The sequence below is a fragment of the Cygnus olor genome, chromosome 19, assembly GCF_009769625.2.
Source record: "Cygnus olor isolate bCygOlo1 chromosome 19, bCygOlo1.pri.v2, whole genome shotgun sequence".
Lineage (NCBI taxonomy): Eukaryota > Metazoa > Chordata > Aves > Anseriformes > Anatidae > Cygnus > Cygnus olor.
In genome coordinates, this window is record NC_049187.1 from 2801183 (window position 1) to 2822957 (window position 21775).

The window sequence follows — 21775 nt, forward strand, 5'->3', positions numbered from 1 at the left end:
CCTGGAGGTGCTGCCTAGCAGGGCGAGCGAGCCCGCTGCGGTGACTCTGGGACTGGCAAGTGAGAGCAAGTGAAGTGGGAGAGGGAGGCTTTGCCAGCAGCTCTGCCTTGGGTTAACATAAGTCAGGACTTGCTTCTTTAGACACCAAAGAGGGAAGCTTAAGAGAACCCTCGGGCTGCATTAATTCTGACTTACACAAAACCAAATCCCCTGCCAGCCTGCACAAGCCGAGCGTTCAGCCAACGCGTTGCTTTCTGGAGTAGAAGAGTCTGTGTTTTTGTTCAGTTGTAATTTCACTCGTTCCCATTTCAGCTTTCGAGCACCCAACCCAGGGACGTTTGGAAGACCTCCACTCGCAGGGCACAGGCTCTTTGCTTCTGCCTGGCTTTTTAAACAAGGCCTGTCTCCCAGGGTGTCAGCCGGGCGCCGTGCAGCCGCAGAACCTCACGTCTGTTTGGGATCTTGCCAGTGTCCTCTTTCTGTTTTAGGCAGATAGTTCCTTCTTTCTGGTGAGCTTTTGACTGACCTTCCAAATTCCCTTCTAGTTTACTGTTTGACTTCGTATTTGCAGTACTCCCTGCTGGTTTAAGAGGCTTGAATTTCTGTTCTCTGCTTAATGCTAAAGTTTTGGTGGGACTGTTACTAGGTGGGACAAGAACGTTACAGACACAGCTTTGTGCTTCAGAAGCCTGCATATAAAGGCATCTATGCAAAGCCTAGCTTGTCAGGCTAGAATCTAAAATATATTTGCTGTTTATTGAAATAGCCTGTAAGACATTCAGTGATTAATCTATTCCCTGTGGCTACAGGGTGTCTGCTTGCATTGAGAAGATACCAGGTAAGACGTCATCTGACTAACAGAAGCGCCAAAATTATGTCCTGAACAAGGTGCTCAGAAAACTAACACCTGGCAGAGGTTTCTGAGCATGTGATTTGATGACTGCTGAAGTCAGGAAGAGCTGGACTGGGAGACCTTGGCTCCACACAGCTGACCAGCAGCTCCACCGGCTCCTTTGGGCCAGCACCTGCATGGTGTGACCCTGGGATTAGCAAGTGCAGGGGGGTGGTTGGCTGGAAAACTCTCAGAAAAACAACTGGAAAGCCTTGCGTTTGGTTTAGATTGGCGTAAGGTGCTGTGGAGCTTCTTCCCTGGTTCCTTAGGTAGGCGTGAACCAGGTGCTTTGAAAACCTGCAGAGGGAAAGCCCAGCAGGTTACAATTTCACCAGAGCAGCAAGGAGCCCGACTCGAACATGCAGCAAGGTGGAGAAGGTGCGTGCTTGGAAGGAGCCCCCTGCCAGGTGGGTCTGCTTGGCATCGGCATCTGGAGAGAAGCTGGGTCCTGCTCAGCAGGCTTTCTCCTGCCTCAGCGTGCATTTGTTCTGGCACATTGAGACCGTCTCTCAGCCTTCGTTAGGATCCTGGAGATTTAATGGTTTAAAGCCTTTTGGCTGCATCAGAGCCCTTTAAACTTGGAATTGCTTCTTTTATTTCTGTTTTTTGCAACACCCCTCTTACATTGGCAGGGTTTGCTCGTGTTGATAGGACGAGGTGTCGATGCCAAGATCAGTGCACTGACGCGCTTCTTGCTAAACAGGAGGTGTACGGTGTACGTGCTGCAGGTAATTAGGGGAATTACTTTCAGGCTTCTTGTACCTTCAGTGCCTTGGGCGCTTTTTCTCAGTGAGCTGACGATGCTCTTTCTAAGCGCTTTGGTTGTCGTCTTCTGCCTCTGTCAGGATCCTTGTGTGGGCAGGAAGGGGAGGAAATGAAGCCAGATCTGATGAGTGTTTGCAGAAGAGCCCAACACTTCGCCTGCCTTGGGTGGGGATGTGAGCCGGGCCTCAGCGAGTGACAGTGGCGAGATTAATCTGATTTTCTCAGTACTTGGGTGATGTTACTCTGTGAGTTGCCAGCTTCCAGCGTAACAAGATCCCATGTGGTAAGTGGTTTTGGAGGCAATTCTCTTCCCTGTGCAACCATGTAATTTAATGAACACATTGCTCAGCAAAGTCTGGAGCCAACAGGATTGCAGAAATCGAGCCCTCAGAGAGCAGAGCAGCCTTTTCTCCAGGAAGTGTCCTCTGACAGGGCAATGAAGCATTTTATTTTTTTTAACTGTTCACTAGCAGGCACTATGATATTTGATTGACTCTGTTCTTAGCCTTTGGGGATCCTCTAGCTTTTCATGGGCTCTGCAGCTGTGATCCCCAGCGCTACCTCTTGGCTTGAAGACAGGTCACAGCCCCCAGCACGTGAAATGTTTTGGGGGGTCTGTCTGGCCGTGTGTCCAACCGTTCTTTGCTTTTTGGAGCACATAATGGAGAGGAAACCCCACCCGCCCTCCATATCAGCACAGCCTCCTGTTTTGGGGAGGGCTGCGGGTCCCTCCCCATTACTTGTGCTCCACTGTGCTTTGCTGTGACCATTTGCTAATTAGGCAGCAGCGTGTTCTCAGCCTTGAGGTCTTTGCTCACCTCTCCTGATTTCTCCAGCCCTGCTGCTGAGGCTTGGCTCTGACTATTGTATTTGCGGCGACTCATCTGATGCAACTTTGGGATTTGTATTTGGTGAATCCTGCCCGGCTGCTGGAGGAGGAGGAAGAGGAGGAGGAGAGCCTTCTGACTGTGCCACTGCTCAGCTCATGCCCCCTCTGAAGAAGCCCTCCGGGGTCCAGGTCCGGACCCCATCCTTCAAAAGGTGACTCCAGCTCCTGCTGCTGAGTCTCCCGTGGCTGCGCCTGATGGGGAAGCATTTCTGAGGAACTGTAGAGGGTTAAAACCACGGCTCTGAAGCGAGCCTGGGGAAAAGTCACATGCACCAGGGAGATTTTGCAAGTCGGTGCTTGCAGCTTGGGGTAATGAGAGCGGGTAGCGCGGGGGCGCAGGCGTCTCGCCTTCAGCTCACAGTGCCTGATCGCTCGTCCTCCAGGGACAGGCAGGGAAGGCTGCCCTGCCGTGTCCCCCGCTTGGGCTGAGACCTCCCTGTCCTGCCGTGGGACAGCGCGGAGCCCAGCGGTGCCAGGTGAAGGACAGTGAGGAGGAGGAGCAGGAGGTGAGGGAGCTGAGGCGGCCCCCCAGGACCAGGAGGCGAGCCAGGCGAGGTAAGCCTCTGGCAGCCTCTGCAGAAATGCAGCAGCAGGACTTGCTGAGATAGCTGGGGCTTGGAGGTGTCTGGGAAGGCCCTTAGGCTGAAGGAGGCAAAGGGAATGGTTTTGCACAAAAAATAAGAGTGCAGGAGGCTAAGGATACCCCTCACATTAGCATGGGAGAGGGCAGAGGAAGACATGGGGGGACCAACCTCCCCCCTCCCCCCCCGGCAGTCATTCTGCAATGATAGGCAATGGAGCCACATGAGGTCTATACTGCACAAATGGTGTAAAGCAAAGCTGCTGTTTTCGGGCTCATCTGCGCTGGGGAAGGCTCAGCGGCCCCTGGAGTGAGCTGCCCTGGCCCTGCTGCGCCAGTCACTGGCAGCTCCTGGGGACTGCTCTGGGACTTGGTGCTCCCGAGGTGTCCGAGGCAGAGAACCTTGCTTCACCTCCAATGCAACACGACAGCAGCAAGAGCAGGGTGGCAGGTTTTAAATAGTGCTTTTCTTTTGTCTCCTGTTTTATTGCTCCCTCCTTTTCTTTTTTTTTTATTTTTTATTTTTTGTCTTGTTTTTCATTTTCCCTTCTGTTTGACACTAAACCGAAGGGATCGAAGGCCAAGGGGAAGGAAGTGACATTCCCTGAGTTCACTTTCAGTGCATGGGGATGTGCTGTGTAACGTGTCTGCCCATGTTCTGTGAGGAAAACGCTCTGCAGAGCAGCGTGATCCGCTGTGGGCACCTCACCGGGCGCTGTTGCACAGGGACTGGACATGCAGCAGACTCATTCTGGAGTAAAACCGTAAAAACATGGGATCAGCCAGCGTTCAGAGCAGGTGCTGTGGCCATCCCCACGCACACAGGCACAATACGCACCTCATGCACCAGGGCTTGGCTCCTTTGAGTGCTGAGTTTCCAGCCCTTTGCAGGTTTTTTTGCAAGCATCTGAACCTTTCGTGCTGCTTCCCTTGCCTCAATTTCCTGTCTGACAGTCCTTCACTGGTGACTCTCCTGGCTTTGTGCAAGGGGTGATTGCAGCAACAGCCACCGGTAAAGAAAGCAAAGCAATCCTTTTCGAAGGAGAGCTGTTGAGATCTGCAAGGGACCTTCAAACGAGGCTCCCGGTGCAAAAGCAACGCAGAGCTGAGGTTAAAATGAAACGATAGCTCTGGAGGGCCGGCAGGGTTGCAGCTGAGCTCCCTGAATGGAAGGTGATTAAACTTCGGAGTTGCACGCCTTGGATTTGAACAGCCACCCGCAGCTCCTGGTGGCTGCAGCCCCACGCCAGCAGCAGTTACACAGGAAACCCGTGGGCACAGCAGGGAGCAGAGGACGGTGGCAGAGACGAGCAGAGCATGCCAAAGAGCTGCTGCTGACTGAGCAGGGCTGCTCGCCCCTGCGCAGGTGCGTGCGTGTTTCCTGCGCTGACTGCAGTGTGTGCCGGGGAATTCCCCACTCTGCCCTCACAAAGAGAAGTCCTTTCTATTGCGTGACTGATTCTTTGCAAAGTGTGAATATTTAAGGACGTTGGAATGATTTAAGGAATATCTGGAGATAACTTTTTCACCTAGTGGCAGCAGAAAAAAGTATTTCAAGCAAAAGGAGAGCCTGTGCATGCTGCGCTCGTGGCTGGCCACCACCCGCCCGGTGGTAACATCCACAGGGCACAGGCTCCAAAGAGCAGGGTGCACCCAAGGGCTCTGTGCTCTTACCCTTTAATTGCTCTCTCTGCAAGATGTGTGCATTTTTCCTTCCTCTTTTCAGGGCTAGAAAATGCCTCCTTGCTCATGGAAAGCAGAATCTCGAGGAAGCCTCCAGTGGGAGTGTGAGTGAAGATTTCACAACCTGGTCCCCAACAGGAAGAGCAAGCTGGCTGCCTGCTGCCTGGGTGTTTCTGAGCTGCCAAAGATAAGGGAGGGAGATGAAGTGCTGAACTTCTGACAACACAACGCAGAGTCACCGAAGGAGAGGTATCAGCATGGCCTATAAAAGCCAAGCTGATGGAATTGAGAAAAATGGGTCGCTTTCCTCCATCTTCTATTGCAAGAGCGATTTAAAGGAAGGATCCCTGCAGTGGGCGAAAGGTAAGCGAGTGAAGCTGGACTGGGGGGTCTTTTGTGGTCCTCTTCCAACCTGGGCTGCTCTGTGATTCTGGGAACTTGCTGAGAAATGCAGTGCTGAGCACAGTGCCCTTAAATGGCAGGTGGCAGGTTTTTCAGCGATGCTCACTGACAGTACCTCATTTGCAAAAGTAAGTAAATGTTATGGATGTTTCAGCATCTGGGGAAGGGGTTGGATACATATTACGTTTTTGGAAAGCCTGATATTTAGGAGTGAATGGACGTCTAACTATTGAAACCCAGGACCTCTGAAGTCCTCTTTTCTCAGCTTTCAAAAGTCAAGCAATCTTTGGGAAACAACCTGTGCTTTGCTTTCCAAGTGACTCTCTTCCCCAGTATCAGTTTGCTCCCTCTCTGTAGCCGTGCTTCAGTGCTGTGAGGAGGCAGAAGGTAGTGCCATGGCTGACCTGCTGCAGCGAGACCTGCGTGCTGTGCTCAGCAGGTTCTTGCTTGCTCAATTCACAGCACTTCCTTAGCACTCAGCTTTCAGGGGGGTGAAGCAGCTCTTGTTGCCCCAACAGGGGTCAAGGAACTGAGCCCCTCTGCGAATTTCAGGTATCTGATATTGGCACCCAATAGGCTTTGTGCCAAGCAGCTTGACCAAAGCCGTGGGGAACAGGAGAGCCCAGCCCATTTGTTTTCACTCTTGCTTCATCCTCACCGCCTCCATGCCGCAGTGTCTGGAGGAGATTAAGCTCAGCAAACAAACAGGACGTTGTTATCCTGGAGGTTTCAGATGCATCTACTCTTCCCTTCTGGAGCTGATGCAGTCACGCCCTTTTGTAATGCAATTGCCTCATTTTATTTGGCATCTCCTGTTCCTGAGCAGTGAAGAGATGATGAAGATGGAAGATGAAAGCAGGAGAGAAGGGAAGGGTGAGTGTGCGCTGCCTTTCAGCCAGCACAGCAGAGTGGAGAGCACCGAGCAGGCGGTGTCAGGGAGCAGTCCCAGGGCACGCTTGGCTGGCCCCGGAGCTGCAGAGGGGCAGGAAAATTGGGTGAAATGTGTTGGTGAAACAGGATCTCATCTGAACACGCCACTTCTTTGGATCCGGTCTCTTCCTCTTGGCGTAGCTCAGCTTGTGTAAACTATAGATGAGTGCCAGATGGGATGCCAGATCACAGCTCTGCTCTGCAGCTCCAAGGCTGCTCTGCCTCAGCTCCGAGCAGCCGGCTCCTCAAATCTAGGGCAGGCTGTCCTCACGCTTCCTGGGCTCCTGACTGCAGCTTGGGTCCCTGGGTTACATTTCTGATCCTAGCCCTAGCTGAAGCCAGGAATCACAGGGAGCCCTGAGCAGAGCCACACTGCCAATGCTAGAGCAGGGACCTGGGTGCCAGAAGCTCGTAGGGACAGCCCTGCCACATCCCAGACAATGTGGTTGTTGGAAAACGCCTTGATTTGTTTGCTGGAGCATTTCCTCCTGGTGGGTGGGGTGGGTAGGAACGGGGAATCTCTGAGAGAGCCTTACCAGCACCGAGCAGCTTGAGTCCATTGTCCTCCCAGTTAGGGATCAGCGAGGCAAGGCGTTATCCTGCTGACGGTCAGAGCATCACGTTATCTGTGACTGCTTGCTCCTGGAATGTGTTTTGGGTTTCCTCCCTTTTTGTGGGTGCTTTCCTTACAGGGAACAGCAGGCCTCTGGGCTGCTTTTGGAGCTCTTTGTGATGCTCTTAGAAATATCCGAGGGGGTTCTGCACCCAGTTAACACACGTACCGGTGGCCTGTATTCCTCTTGCAGACCCCCCCAACGGGCAGGTGCTCATGGTGCTCAGTATGGACAATAACTGCTCGGCCACCTCCTTCGACATGGAGCTTTGTGCAGAGAAGCTGAAGTCCCTCGGGGTTCAGGTAAACTCCGCACTCCCCCGGGGCACTATAGAAGTGAGTGCTGGATTGGCACCATTTGCACCTGCACCCAGACCACAGGCATTTTTTATTTTTATTTTTTTGGTTTAAGAGTGACTTGTTTCAGCTTAATTTCAATCTATTCCTCATTGACTTCAAGTCAACTGTAATGATCTTGGCTTAAACCTCCGTGAAGAAACCCATTCAGCGTAGGTTTAGCCGACTTGCTTGAGAGCACTCCGGTGTGATGGAACATACCGGGACAATCTGTCTCGCCTTGTCCTTTGTCATAAAACCACGCTTTTCTCTTGTGACTTTCCCTGCGCTTTCCAGGGAGTTATCACTCTCACTGCAAATGAGGCAAGGACACAGGTTTTTGGTCTGTGACAGCTGTCCAGATGGGAATGGAGCTTGGGCTGGTACACTCCGCGGGAAGGTGCCCCAGGGCCCGGTTTGCTTTGCTGGGGCCTGGCCCCACCAGCAGTGCCCAGGCCTGTTCTGGTGGCGCTGAGCCCCCACGCCGGTGACCTGAGGTTGTTCCCCGAGCAGGTGGCAGCAGACGAGTGGAGGAGGTTAATCCAGGAGGCCGTCCTGAAGCCTGAAGTGAGACGGTACATGTTCTACAACTCCAGGGCGTTCCAGATCGCCATCGCTGTGGTAAGGGCCTCTTGCAGGTCTCTCCCAGGCTTGCCATAGACATGTTTCCAAAAACAGGGCGAGACACCTTCCCCAGCCTCTTGCTGGTAGTCCCCTCGGAGTGGGCTGGTAACCAGCATCTGCTGAGGTAGTAGTACCCCATCATGCTCTTTCTAACTTGATTTCAAAAACCTGAAGGTGATCTGGTCCTGATGCTCTTTCAGACCAATGGCCCAGGCAATGCAGGTTACCAAGTGGTTTGTCTAGTCTTGCTTTGCTTCTTCTGGCAAGACAAGCTCCTCCAAAGACCCCAGCCACTAGCAGCTACCTTAAGGTTACTTTCCAGCATGCTGAAGGAGTGATAAAAATTGACTCCTTCATATTAGATTTTTTTTTTTTTGGTAGTCATTATGTGTGCATTCTCCTTTCACTAATATTGCAGGAGTTGGTGCTCGCTGTTTCGAGGGCTTTGGTGCCTGTTTAGTGTAAATCATAGAATGGTTTGGGTTGGAAAGGACCTTAAAGATAATCTAATTCCACCCCCTGCCATGGGCAGGGACACCTCCCACCAGATCAGGTTGCTCAAAGCTCCATCCGGCCTGGCCTTGAGCACTTGCAGGGACGGAATGAGTTGTATCACTGCAAGGGGATGCTGTGACAAGCTGTACTGCACGTAGCATACTTGCTTCTAGGCAATCTTCTGCCCAGGTGCATGACACCTGAAGGCCAAACAGATTCAGTTTTGCTGTTTTTTATGCAAAGGCCACATTTGCTAGTCCTTAGCATAGTCCTTGAGCCCCGTGTCACTGTCCATCATTTGAGCATTGCTGTAATTGAGCAACCTCTGTACCACCTTGAGTGCTCTGACATAGGAGCTCTCTAAATAGAGGGACTATTGCAAGTATTATCAATATGCTTCAGCAAGTGCATTTCTTATCTAAATGGAAGAACTGGATTGAAATCCTTCCTAGATATGAATCATCATTAAGAGTTCAGTCTCTGTCTTTAATGATTGGTAGTGTTTTATAATAAACTAATGCTCACTCAGTCCTTCTACACCCTTTCCTCCCCCATTTATTATTGGAAAGAAGTTCTGTCCTTTCTCACCCTCTGAAAAATCCCAGGTGACTTAATTTATGGCAGGGTTTCTTCTCCCCTTGACTTTTCTCCCTTCCACAGTTTTCCGAGCATCATCCATCTCTCTGGGTTTTCACAGATCTTCTACATGTCTCTCTGGACAAACATTTACTCCACAGTCCAGCTGTGCTCCTTCGGGCGCTACTGGGAGGCCAGTGTGCTGGTGACCCTGGCCGCCGTGGCCATCACCGTGGTCATGATACTGGTCCTCGACTGGCGACAGAGAAAGGTGAGAGGAGGTGGCTCATGTGCGGACACGGAGAGCGCCGGGAGCAGGGTTCCCTCCCACCAATGTGCTGGGACCTGGCTCACCTCCTAGACGCAGATGGAGAACATGGCTATTGGGGGTGGTAGGAGTATTTTTAGAGCAGGCTCAGAGATCTGGTTCAGGCAAGGGTATTACAGAGTTAGGTGTCGTAACGCCTACAAAGTAGGTGAAAGCTGGCTCAAAGTGCCTGCTGTTGCTGGAGAAAAAGCAACCATTGCATGGTTTGTGCTCCCACTGCTGGTGGGGAGCCCCATGGGAGCACCAGCAGAGCAGGGCCTGGCCTTGCTCCTGCACCCACCTTGCCCCAGGTCCAGCACAAAAAGGCAGCTACTAACCCGTGGAGTTGTCCTTCACTTAGGGACAGCTGGGGGAAGAAAGAGAGGACACGATGCTGGAAGCCCATCCACTTCAGACGTCTTGTCCATAACACACGTAAACTTTTGTGAGATCTCTGGCTGCACAGACATCTGCCAGGGTTGACAAGGCCATGCTGATGGCTGGTGACAACCCTGCCCTGGCTGCAGCTCTGTCGCTGCCTTCCTTTCAGAGACAACGGTGTTTGGGGTCATCCAGCAGCCTGCAGGATCGTCTGCAGCTGTAGGCTGGCCCAGGTTTTGTCACAGAGCATGTTAATTTTTCCTGCGTTCTTTAATAGATCAATATGAATACAGACGTGAGGCTGGCAGCTGTCAATGAATTCTTTATCAAACACAGTTTAATTCTGGGGATTACAGATGTCCTGAACGGGCCACACAGCATCCTACAAGTATCCTTTCTGTGCGGAATTGCTCGTATCCCTGCTGGGTAGCTAATGATGGGGAGAGTATTTATTGATGTGGTGATCAAGGAGGATTTCCAGAGGGTGGCATTTCTAGGATTTTTTTTCCTCCTATTGGATGGCTTGGGAAATTGGGTATTTTTCTTCTCCTGTCTGTAGGGATTGAGATATGCCCAAAGGCCACTGGAAATAAAGAGTTTAAAACAGGGAAGTGGAATTAGTCCTTGGGGCAGACAATTATTCCTGCAAGTGTACTGTGTTTACATGACAATGATGATTCTTACTAACAGCAGAGTGACAGCAATGTGCCTATGGCAAAACAAAACAGAGAAATCCCCTCCCTAGGAGCTTGTGCTGTGCCTTGCAGAGAGGAGCTCAGCCAGCAGCATATAAGTGCCTCTGCTCTCAGGAGTCATTTGTAGCCCCAGGCTCCCTCCTTCAGGCACATGAGAGAATCCTAACTTCATGCAGTGAGCACCTGGCAGCCAGGTCTCCAGCTGCCAGGCACTTCTGATCTTCATCACCTTATAAAAGTGCAGGTTGAAGAAGCCAGGGGTGGGGGACCCTCATTTGCTGCTCTTTAGGGATGCCTTCTCTGGACTGGACAAAGGTTTAGAGGAAAGAAGTGTGTTTTAAGACAGCATGAAAGTGTAAAAGGAAGGTGAGGGAGATGCTGTCCCAGATTCACTGGTGGACCTCGCACCACCCCCAGGGTACTGAAAGGCATGAAATACAAATGGCGAGGGAACGAGGCAAAACATGGGGTGAAAACAAATGTAGAGGAGCAGAGAGGAGCACAGAAGCAGCAGTGGCAGCTGTGAGGTCATACAGCATGAGGAGGAAGCACTGAAGAACCTGAATTACATGTTTGTTCAGCCCAGCGTAGTTTCACACCTGAGTAAGTGAGGACTATCACAGCCTTCACATGTCCCAGAACTGCCTGAGAGCAGAAAGGACCCATGGGTTTAGGCTTCCTCTGCCCACTGTTGTGCCAGGTCTGTGTCATCCCTCTGGCTTCCTTGCTGGGCTTGAGTCCCTTGGCTGACAGCACGTGGCTGCCTTCGGGGGGGCTTCTGCTCTTGAAGCAGGACTCGCATCCCCGTGGCAGACTCTTGGCAAGCAGTGCCTCCGTCGTACAGTGAGCACAGCAAATCTTGTACAAATAAATGGAATGGGTTCCCAGAAACAGAGGATTGCAGAAAGGAGTTTAGGGGGGGCTAAGTCAATGTGACCCATCGGCTTGTTCAGACATGATGCCACTGGGGTGAGTGACGAGCAGTGGCCATGCGTCACCCCACTTGTCCCTGCCATGGTGCAGGAGGTATGTGAGGAGGTCTGGGCCGAGGGGAAACATTCCCCTTCCCTGCCACCGTTCTCCTGCCCATTCGCCAGTCCTGGAGGTTTTGCCTTAGCCCAGAGCAAGCTTAAAATCAGCGCTGCGACGTGGCACTCAGCTGCTGGCTGCGTCCTGAGCAGCCCCTGGGGACCAGCCCCCTATGTGAGGTCTCCCCCTCTGTGAGGGCTCCGGGGAGGACATTGTGGAGAGGTCCCTTCCTTAACCCCCCCGTCCCAGCTGTGGTTTGTGCACTTCAGCCCTGAGCGCTGCCTCAGGTCCTTGTCAGCCCACCTCGCTGAGCTGCAGCGGACGCAAGAGGTAAAGGACAGTGGGCACAGCGGGGACAAACACGTGGCCACCCATAGGGCCCCGCTTTGGTGGGATGGAGGTGGGCGATGAGAAGCACGTGTTGGAGTTGCCTTCTGGGTGTCCCCTGCTGTATACTGGGAGCTGGGTGAACTGGGAGGGGGACAAACTTCATGTGCTGGTGCCCAGTTCAGTAGGAATTTATTTAGCGTAGCTGTGTAAGGCTGGATAATTAACTGTGACTTTTGTTAACGGAGTTGCCAGGAGTCAGGGGTGAATTCTGACAGCGTGTGTCGCTGTTGGAACTAGCTGACACCTTGAGCTGTCCTCCTGAAATAAATGGGATAGCCTGAGGAGTAACTAAACATCGCACTGGGCTAGCTGTGTGGGGTTTTTGTCCTCCTAGCCCTCAGAAAGTCTCTTCCTTTTTGTGGCTGCGTGCATATCCACATGCTGCCAGCTGGCGACAGCCACGGGACGGGATGTGAGGTGGTGCAAGCCCCCAAATCCCACAGCTGCTCACCTCCCTGGATGAACTGACAGGCACAGGTTGGGGGCTGACCATAATGAACCACTGCACATAGGGGCCGATGTCATGCACGTCGTCCCTAAAGCCCAGCCTCACCGTGTCAGGCTGCCCCAACCCTGCTGGGGACGGCTGCCAGCATGCAGAGCATATAGAATCCTAGAATCGTTAGGGTTGGAAAAGCCCTCCAAGATCATCTGGACCAACCATCCCCCTACCACCAATGTCACCCGCTAAACCATGTCCCTAAGCACCACGTCCAACCTTTCCTTGTGGGATGAAGGCTCTCAGCTCCCAGTGCTGGCAACGGCTCTTAGCCAATCTCATGTTTTTTTTTTTTTTTTTTTTTTTTTTTAACTCCTGGGAGGATAGTTTTGATAGGAAGTCATGTACTTTGAGTGGTGTCCTCAGGACACTGCTGCTGCCCCAAACTCTCCCTCTCCTCCAGTCAGACTTGCGGCACAGCCTGGACCAGCTCTGCGTGGTGATGGAGGCAGCAGTACAGCCCGAGCCGGCAGCAGAGGAGGCTTCGTGCGAGGAGTCCCCTCTCCTATCCAATGGGGTGAACTTCAAGAAGGAGCCCGTGATGTGCAACCAGCTGCTCCGCCTCATTCCCGAGGGCCCACCAGAGGTAAGGAGAAATATCCCTCCTCGACGGGCAGAATGCCTCCAGGGGCACCTCGCCTCCAAGCCTCATCCCAGCAGACACCGCCATGGGGACACCTCCTTTTGCCCCAGTAGAAACACCTGCAGACCTGGAGGTCCACCCACACCTCCTCCAGGGCTGGCAGTGCTGGGCCATCAATGCTTATAGCCTTGATGCTCTCTCTTTTATGGGCCAGGTCCATAAAGCCGACCTCTCCCCAGGGTCTGCACAGGGACCTGGTGCCTGTGTCCAGGTTGGGGCTGGGCCTGGCCATGCTGAGCCTTCGTCTCCTCCACGGACTGTGCCCTCAAAGACTTGTGCCCTGCTGAGTGACAAATGTGTCCTCATTCCCGCTCAGCAAGAAGCTTCAAAACAGATGATTTTGATTTATTTTGTAGTTTTCTGCTTGCTGTTACTAAGTAAATTTGATGCAGGTGACATCCCTGCAGGTTGAAGCTCTCCAGCTGACTACAGGCAAAAAAAAATAGTAATAAAAAAATTCAACGGGAGGAGGTGACAGAGCAGGAGGGTCCCTGAGCAGCCTGGCACCCTGACCACCCCACCCCTGCAGCCCCCTGCCCAAGGCTGGCCTCGCTGCTGGCACCAAGCGTGGTGCTGGGCCAGGTGGTTGGCAGTGGCTCGTTTCATGTCACCATCCCATGGGGACAGCGTGCCAGCACTGCTGACCAGAAGGGGATCTGGGGCAGTTACGTATCTGTCATTGGCTCCTGCCCTGCTTCTGTCAGACAAGGACGGTGTATGAACGAGGGCACAAATGGATTTTAATGTACCATGTGCTCCCCACACAGGTAGACACTGACGCCTCTCCTGCTCGTTCCAGGTGATGGCCCAGCAGCTCCTGGTCATCTTCAGCGGCTGCTACGTCCGGCTCCTGGTCAGCGGCCGGCTCCCCCCGAGCACAGCAGCTGGGCACGTGGAGCCCAGCAGCGTGCCCTGCCTGTGCCAGTTCATCCAGAGCACCGTGCTCAGCACGCAGCAGTGCTGCCTCCCGGGCAGGTGACCCCTGGGGGCTGCAGGAAGCCGAAACACAGGCTGCCCGTGCACAGCAGCGAGGAGAAGCAGAGGAGAGGGCTGTAAGCCCCATCCTGGACTTATCGGGGTGAACAAGTGGAACTCTAATAAACATGAAAGGTATCGGGAAGCTGCTGGCCTTTGAAACCTGCTCTGCCCGGAGGAGCTGCTTTGGGTGCCAGGAACAATCTTGCGGCAGCTCAGAGCACCCTTGGGTGGCCCCTGCTCTGACCCAGGGGTCTGGGAGAGCAGCAGGGAACACCAGGAGATGGCAGCCCCATGCCTGTGCACTGCAGTACGTGGGGGTCTTTGGAAGAAGGACAGGGAACATCTGTGCATTACAAATGTGGTGTCTGCTCCGGATTTGGATTGTGGGATGCAATTGTTGGTGACAGGGAGCTCTGTCCTGTGCCAGGCACTGCTAAGTCAATGGCTGAGACCTTGTCCAAGTTGCCATTCAGGGGCCAGGTTGGGGCAGTGTCCAGTGACTGCCACCTCTGTGAGCTCCCCTGGGATGAGGTGCTGGACATTTGAAAATCCATGGAATTAGGCCTTAAAAAAGGCCCTATGCAGGGCAGCCTGGGGCATGGCTCTTGTTAGATTCCCTTTTCTGCTGCACTTTGGGCCAGGTTGAGTCCTTTTGGTTTTCCTTTCCTCATTTCCCCCTACTGTGCTTGCACACAGCATGTAAGAGGAGGCAGTGGTGAGCAGGAGACCCCAGCACTTGGAGTAGGGGAGGGAATGGGGAATGAAATGAGGTGCTGTAAGCCTGCAAGGGGTTGTGTGCTTAGGTGAGGCCATGAATGCAGAGCTGCATGGGCCAGGGTTGCTGGTGTCCTCCTCTGTTCCCACAGCTTCTTGTGACTGTGTGCACTGTCACTTACCTGGCCACCTCACCACACAGCTTGGACCATAGCATGGTCCTAGGATGTGGCACTGGTCAGAATAAAAGGTCCTTAGGGCTGTGGTTTCCAGCCTCATTGCAGCCGGGCATGCACGGTGCCCCCCATCCCATCTCCTGCAATGCTGGAACACAGCTCCATGTGGGACTCCCAGTGCACACAAAGCCAGGAAAGGCTCTAAAATCAGGGGCACGAGGTGTGTACGTCCCTCGGTCATGGCCACCCCACCCTGCCATCATCTCCTCCCCGCGTGGCACCGTAGCAGGGAAGTCTACGGCACCAAAGGCTGAGCCATCGCCTATGGTGGCAGAAAGAGGCAGGGAGCTGGGGAGCCAAGTGCCAGCTCTGCCCCGAGGTGCGGGATGACTCCACTCCCTCCTCCTGGTCCCACCTCATTCCATCAGGAGCAATGGAGAGAGAAAGAAAGTCTTCCCAGTGAGCCTCAGCATCACGCCTCCACTGCAGCCCCAGGCATTGCTCTGAGCAAACACCGTAATGACAGCAAACGCCCCCCAGGAGAAAAAGCCACTGTGCTCCCCACCAGCCTCCTTCCATCCATCTTTATTTCTGGCTCAGCCGGGGCTGTCACAGGAAGAGGTCAGGCAGAATTGCCCCCACAGGGGTGGGCTTTGCAATTCTGCCCTCATTGCTCTGTGACGGCGCAGGGTTTGCTGGCGGGGGGATGTGGCGGTGGTCCCTGCAGCCCCTCTGCCCTCTGTGTGCTACACATCGTGCTGGGTCACCGGCTTGTTGGGCACAGGGGTGTTCAAAACATCGTGGGATTTCCACAGGGCCAGGCTCTCGGACTCCACATTCCAGCTCCTGAGCTGATTTTACCTTGTTGGAAGTGGTCTGAAGGTAGAGCGATGTCATCGGGAGCACAGCTTGGTTTCACAGCATAAAAATCTGATTTGCTGGTGGAATGCAATGGCTCGTGCTCTTCCTCAGAGCCCAGAAGTGCCAGGAGCACCTGGTACACATGGGTGCACATCTTTTCTGCCATCTGGAAATTTCTGTTAGGGAGATGGATCAGGATGTTCTCTGTCATTATGCTTCTGTGCCGAGAGCAGGTACAGGAGGGATTTGCTGATTTTTCCCAGTCCCTGGGCTGCAGGATTCCCAGCACACAGATCCCCTGGTCGGAGAGGTGGGGAGGCAGCTCATGGCCTTCAGGAGAGGACCATGAGGGACGTTACCCTCAGGACCTGCAGGGCTGGGCTTGGGCCGCATCGGTGTTCATGGAAAGTGAGGCTGTGGCTTGGGGGGGTGCTGATACCACCACGTTTACATCTGCAAATGCACAAGAATCAGGGAAAGGAGAGGGGGTCAGGATTAGCCACGAACAAAGATCATTCCCAAAGGGACAAGGCTGGGATGTGAACTGCTGCTTGGAAAACCTGCTGGTGGCAGCCATGGCCAGTACTAGGTTAGTGCAGGGAGTAGGGCCAGGTTTTAGCACAGAACTCTCCAGGAGGGCCCCAGGACAAAGCTCAGCAGCTTCTATGCCGTGTCCTGGACACTGCTGGTGCCCCTGTATCATCCCTGCATCCCACCAGGAGCAGGTGGGGTTTGTGAGCTCCTCGCTCCATCCTGGCAGCTCCGGGACATCGCAGCGCTCCTTGCTCAGGAGGCACAGACCAAGCACGTGGCTTGTGCTGGTGGCACAGAGCCAACTGGAGGCACTGCTTACGGTACTTGGGAAATGCACAGCTTCAGTCAGCATGGAGGCACCATAAAAACATCACCCCACTGAATGGTAGTGCTCTACCTTCAGAATTCCCCAGCAAGGGCCTTGCCCTAGAGGATGGAGCTGAGCCAAGCCCCGACCGAGCAGGTCCCTCGTGTAAGCCCTGGTGTCCCCAGGGAAGGACGCAGCCCCCTCATCCACAGCACTGAGGGGGTGAGGGGTGGGGGAGGAAGCTGTGGATCCTCTGTTCGTGCTACTTGGTGCAGCTCCCCTGATTGCAACAAACACCCAGCAGTTAACCGCACAGAACGAGCTTAACCGTGCTCAGTGGAGGAGTTTGGTTCCTCTTGCTCACACACCCAAGCACCTGCTGTGCTCTGGTCCCGTTGCAGGCCAGATGGTTGATGTGCTTTTCCTTCATTTGCACTTAATTAAAGCATTAGTCATGAGAGACGTCCTTCTTCACCCCTCCTCTTCCCTTAAGGATCTGCCTGTTGTTGTACTGCAAGGTGATATTCTGGAGGGTTTATAGCCCCCCAGGCAGCCAACGTGTGGGAGCAGCAGGGGGAAGAGCCTGGCCTCCTGCAGGCCTCAGCTCCTGGCAGGGGTAGGAGGCCACACGGTCACACCTAGGTGCAGCTCTGGGCTTGTTTGCTCGAGGGAGATTTGGGCATGATTCAGCTGGGCCACTGAAATGGTGCCGGTGAGTTCTGAGGTTCTTCTGCCTGATGTTTGTGAAGCATTTCATTTTTGATGTGAGCAGTGTGGCTGGGTGATGTGGGAGCAGCCCCCAGTGGTGGATCAGGGGCAGCTGGGGGGGGGGTGGCTGCTTGTGGGGCATCGTGTGAGTGATCTGCTGAGCCACTGGGATTTTGGGGGCTGAAATGGGCTGAGGAGGGGCTGGGGAAGGCTGGCAGCATGGACAGGAAGCTCTGGCTGCTGGCTGGGGTTTGCGGTGCTGTGTTTTGGTGCCTGGTGATGCAAGGGCACAAAGACTGCCCCAGGTAGATGTTGCTCTGGGATGGCTGTGCTTCATCAGGACACAGCCACACACCCCTGCATTTAACCCCAGAACAACTTACCTTGGTGGCCCCTCTGTGGGGCTGCCTGCTCCAGGCTGGGTGGTGGCTCCTGGGGCTGCTGGCAGCACAGGGTCCCCATCTTCCTGGCCACATAGCGGCAGGCTGGGGAGGGGGAGACAACTGTCAGCAGACTGTAGCAACGCAAAGCTCAGGTTATGCTGAAAGCCCTCCCCAAACAGCTCAGAGCTGAGGGAGACAGGAGCCCTGCTGAGGAGGATCCGCTGGGGGTTGTGTGTGCCCCAGGTAGGTCGCAGCCAAAAGTAAGATTGGAAATGGAGGGAGGGGATCTAACAGGCTGAAAGGGAGTTGCTGGCATCCAGGCTGTGCTTCAAACCACTCAATCACCAGCCTTTCTCCTCCCATAAGCACAAAGTATGCAGAGTATTACCATGCAGAAATTCCTCTTAAGCTCTCTTGCCTCAAATGAAAGGTTTCCTTACCGTTAATAATTACTCAAACCATTTTCTCCCGGGCTCAGCAAAGCTGTCCTTCCCAGCCAGCCTGTCTGGCTCCCTCGTAGCCAGTTTTGCCGTGGTTTTGTGTCTCTGCAGCCCGGCTTCCTCCTTCCTCCTCCTGCAGGGCTGGCAATGGGGATGTTGCTCAGTGACGCGCTCCCTGTAGGTGCAGCGGGGCGTGGGCAGGGGACCAGGAAGCTCTGGGAGCATCGGCTGGGCTTGGTGCCGGCAGGAGGAGCAGCTGCTGGTGCTTGGGGGCTGGCAGAGATGGGTTGGAGGCAGGAGAAGTCAGCCCTGTACTTTAGCCTCCCAGCTGAGCCATGGAGGATTGCTGCAGCATGCGCTTGGGTTGTACGGAGCAGCAGTGAAGGAAGGTTTGGGTTGGAAGGGACCGTAAAGATCATCTGGTAAAGGGGTGTTTCTTTCCTGCTGCTGTCTGAGCACTGCAGGTACTTCTTGGCATGTGAGTGTCCTTCCCTCCCCAAACCCCTTTGCACCATGCCCCGCTGTGCACAGGGAAGGTGAGGGCAATCCCAAGCAGGCAAGACGCAGGCAGCAGCGTTGGTCTTGGTGTCTCTGGGATCCTCAGGGTCACTGCAGCCAGTTAATAAAGAAACACAAGTTTTGTGCACCCTTAGCTAAACCTTGCTGTTGGTCTTCCTTGCTACTTTTTCCTTAATCCAAAAGTCAGGTGAGTTCTAGGAGGCTGTGCTTTGCCCTTTGAGCAGGGCAATGTGCTTCCTATCTCCCACTAACCACTCCTCACTGTATCAGACTGGCTGGACTTTGATCTCAATGACCTTGCCTTGGGATTGTATAAGGTCAGAGATGTGGCTGATGACGAGCAGGTATTGCGTGTCAAGGCACTGCAAGCTGGCAGCCTGGGCTGCTGCAGAAGAAAGTGCAAGATCACGGTGTGAGATAGACAGAAGATAACATCACTGCACCTCACCTTTGGTCTTGTTCCGGTGTTTCATGTCAGGAATTTTCAGTAAGCTCTGATGCATGGGGCTGAAAACTGAAATTCCGTGCAGAGACCTTTACCTCAGCGGGTATCCTGGCGTGCTCTTGTGCAGTGCTGGTGAAAAACAAGGGCTTGAATGAACATGAGGGAAGATGCTGGCTCTTATGCCTAGAAGGCTCCCGTTGCATCACCAGATGAGTTGAAGCCTGCAGGAACAGGTGATGCAAGATTTGTAGGTGTTTTAAAATTAAAAAATCAAGTCAAGAAAAGGGGGAAAAAACAACCCCCAGCATCCTCCTCCTGCCAACCCCCCAAATCCTGCCCCAATCCCCCAGCCTCCACTCCTCTCTGGAAGACACATCTGCCCATTTACAGAAGAGCTCCCCAGGATGAGGGGGATGGCTGCAGCACAGCCTTGTGTTTGTCCTGATGGGAAGGACAGCTGGAGGAGGGAGCTGCCCTTCTGTGGCTTTGCTTTCCAGTCGTTTCTCCTGCCCCCAAATCCAACGTGGTCAGATGGGCGTTATTTGCCCAACGTGTGCCATCAGCCGGTGCGTCCCGGCACCTCGGCTTTACAGATGCATCCCTCTAGATGGTGCTAAGCTAAAGAGAAAAGGCGGTGGCCTTGGAGCAGAGGTTGTCCTGCAGCGCACGCCTCTGCACACCTGGTACTGCTGAGGTCTCCTGGGCTGGGAGAACTTGGCAGCTCCCCGTGTGCTCCCAGCACCGTGCCCATGCACTTGTACCAGTCCTCTCCTGCAGCACTCGCTGTGTCTACTTGCAGCAAACGCTTCTCAGGCCCTCCTGTCACTTCATATTTCACTTACTGATGTGTGAGACGCCACAAGTGCAGCATGTTTTTAATTAGTTCATCTGCTGCTATCCAAGCACTAAATCAGATAAGTTGATTGTTAATGGCAAAGATCCATCTTAGCTCTTAGCCACTTCAACCAGTTTTACTGAGCAACACGGCTAAGACTATATCAGCTCAATCCTCCTCCATCTCATGCATCATCGGCCAGACTCTTTGCCAAATTTAAGCATAGATAATATATGAGAAAATAATTTTCCCTTGCAGATAGACCTGAAGATATCCCTAGCATGATGGAAACTCATTGTTACAAGAAGCAGTGTGGTCATAACAGCATGGGCTAAATGCCTGCTATTCTTCCAATAATTTACTGAGGTAGGCCATTCAGGAGCATACAGCCTGGCCTTCAGAGACGAGGAAAGGACCTTGGGGATTAGCTGTGCAGGGGAAATCTTTCGGATCAGCAGCTGAACAGACTTTATTTTGGATGGGCAGTATGTATGCTGTTGCAAGAGAGCTGTTTAGAAGACACTATTAAAAAAGGGAAAAAAAGAAAGCAAGCTACATTCAGGTCAGTATTCTTCTTGCAAGTACAAACAGGGGAAGACCAACCCTACTGAACAGCCTCTCTGGCAGTGTGCTGATGTACTGCTGCTGGGAGAGGAGGACTGAGCTCCCTGTTCTGCAGAGGTAAAGGCGTTTGTGTGCTCTGATCCTGCCCATACGCGACCTGCAGCTTTCGGGACGGCCGTGGAACATGCTCCATGGCACGTGCAGGCTTAGTTTGAGTGGAGCTGGGGAGCAGTCAGCACCCACCAAGGTGTAAGCAGCCTGGGAAGCGTGTCTCGGCGTGGTACCTGTTGTGTCTGGCTGCTGCCCCCTTATCACCGCTTCCCCTGAGCAGAGAGAGGCTGCCACAGGCTTTAATTGCTCTCCAGTCTGGATCTGCTGGCATCAGCTGTGAGTGCAGTTTCTACTGATACAGTGTAGGAGGGCTGCTTTCGCCAAGTTTTCCTTCTGAGAATGGTTTGGCTCCATTCATGATGAGCCCAGAAACTGGATTAAGAGCTCTGGGACAGATTTTCAAGCACTTGAAACCCATAATCTGGGCTGGGCTTGCAGAACAGCTCAACTCTTTTGTAAGCAGCAAATTATGGTCATAAGGGCTCAGCACCTTGCCTTGAGTATCTGACATAAACTGCAATGCTTGCTGTAAAGTTCGGCACCTAGCCTCTGGGCTCCTGGGAAATACAGGGCAGCTACGTGTGCTGACGTGAGACCTGCGCATTTCTGAAGAAGAGATTCCTCGTTCTCTCATCTTTTCTTCTCAAGGAGTGCGAGCACCTCTGAGAAACATATCCCTCACATTAATCCACGGGCTGCAGGCACCCAACCATCCCTCAGAACCTCTGACGTTGCCCGTGCCTGCAGCAGGTTGATGTCAAAGCAGCCATCCAAGGGATGGCATCTCTAGCTGGGAGCGTGGCATCACTGCTGTGCAGCCCTGCAGGCTGTGCAGGCAGACCTGGAGACATCTCTAGCTTGAAGGAAGTGAGTTTGACAAGGAGCACTGTGACCTTAATAGCATGGGCTAAATGCCTACTATTTTCCCAATTTTAGTGGTGGGTTTCACCCCCAGTGCTGCTATGCCTGCACTTCTCCCAGAACAAGTTGAGCAGCTCAGTTAGCCTCCCCTTTCTATGAATCCCTGTGTGCTTTGGAGGAAATAAGCTGGATTAGTGGGATTTAGGGCTCTGTTCCTTTTTGGGGGGATGATGCTCAGCACCTGGGCTGGGGTTGCAGCAAGCCAGCCGAGCACCATGCAGCAGCGAGGAGGCAACGCTTCTGCAAGCACGGGGCTGCTGCTGTTTATGTCAGCCCTGAACATCAGCCAGAGGCAGAGCATGTGCCATGTCGGAAAAACCTCGCTGTCGTCATGAGGAATGGAGACGTAAGCAAAATGTCAGCTACTCCAAACAAAGCTTTCCTTCCCATGCCTGGCATGAGGGGCCAGCGTGGTCTTGGTGTGTCAGAGCCAGTGAGGCTCTTTGAGGTAGCAATTATTGTCCTCTACAGATAACGAGACGGGAAGCATTTTTGGAGCCAAAGTTGGTGAAGTGTTTTTCCATATGCTATGTTCTTGGCATCAATAGTG

The 21775-nt window shown here is 53.4% G+C and overlaps 1 protein-coding gene and 1 long non-coding RNA gene across 8 annotated transcripts; one reads left to right on the forward strand and one right to left on the reverse strand.

The window, feature by feature from the left end:
- The first annotated feature begins 1918 nt into the window (after positions 1–1918).
- TMEM268 (transmembrane protein 268) lies at positions 1919–13849 on the forward strand. Of its 7 annotated transcripts, XM_040531689.1 has the most exons (10): positions 2760–3101; positions 4853–5172; positions 5292–5339; positions 6948–7057; positions 7604–7711; positions 8907–9056; positions 9751–9861; positions 11447–11527; positions 12490–12672; positions 13529–13849. In XM_040531689.1, the coding sequence occupies exons 4-10, from the start codon at positions 6971–6973 to the stop codon at positions 13706–13708; spliced, it is 900 nt and encodes a 299-aa protein (XP_040387623.1). In that variant the 5' UTR covers positions 2760–3101; positions 4853–5172; positions 5292–5339; positions 6948–6970; the 3' UTR covers positions 13709–13849. The 7 variants fall into 7 exon arrangements, with proteins under 7 accessions (XP_040387620.1, XP_040387619.1, XP_040387624.1 ...); XM_040531686.1 differs by lacking the exons at positions 2760–3101; positions 5292–5339 and adding an exon at positions 1919–1940; XM_040531685.1 differs by lacking the exons at positions 2760–3101; positions 5292–5339 and adding an exon at positions 2376–2698.
- Positions 13850–15166: 1317 nt separating this feature from the next.
- Positions 15167–18474, reverse strand: LOC121057460. Its single transcript, XR_005813798.1, has 3 exons — positions 17831–18474; positions 17391–17492; positions 15167–15911 (listed from the first exon to the last, which is right to left on the reverse strand). It is a non-coding gene; the product is annotated as an uncharacterized LOC121057460 (long non-coding RNA).
- Positions 18475–21775: the final 3301 nt, after the last annotated feature.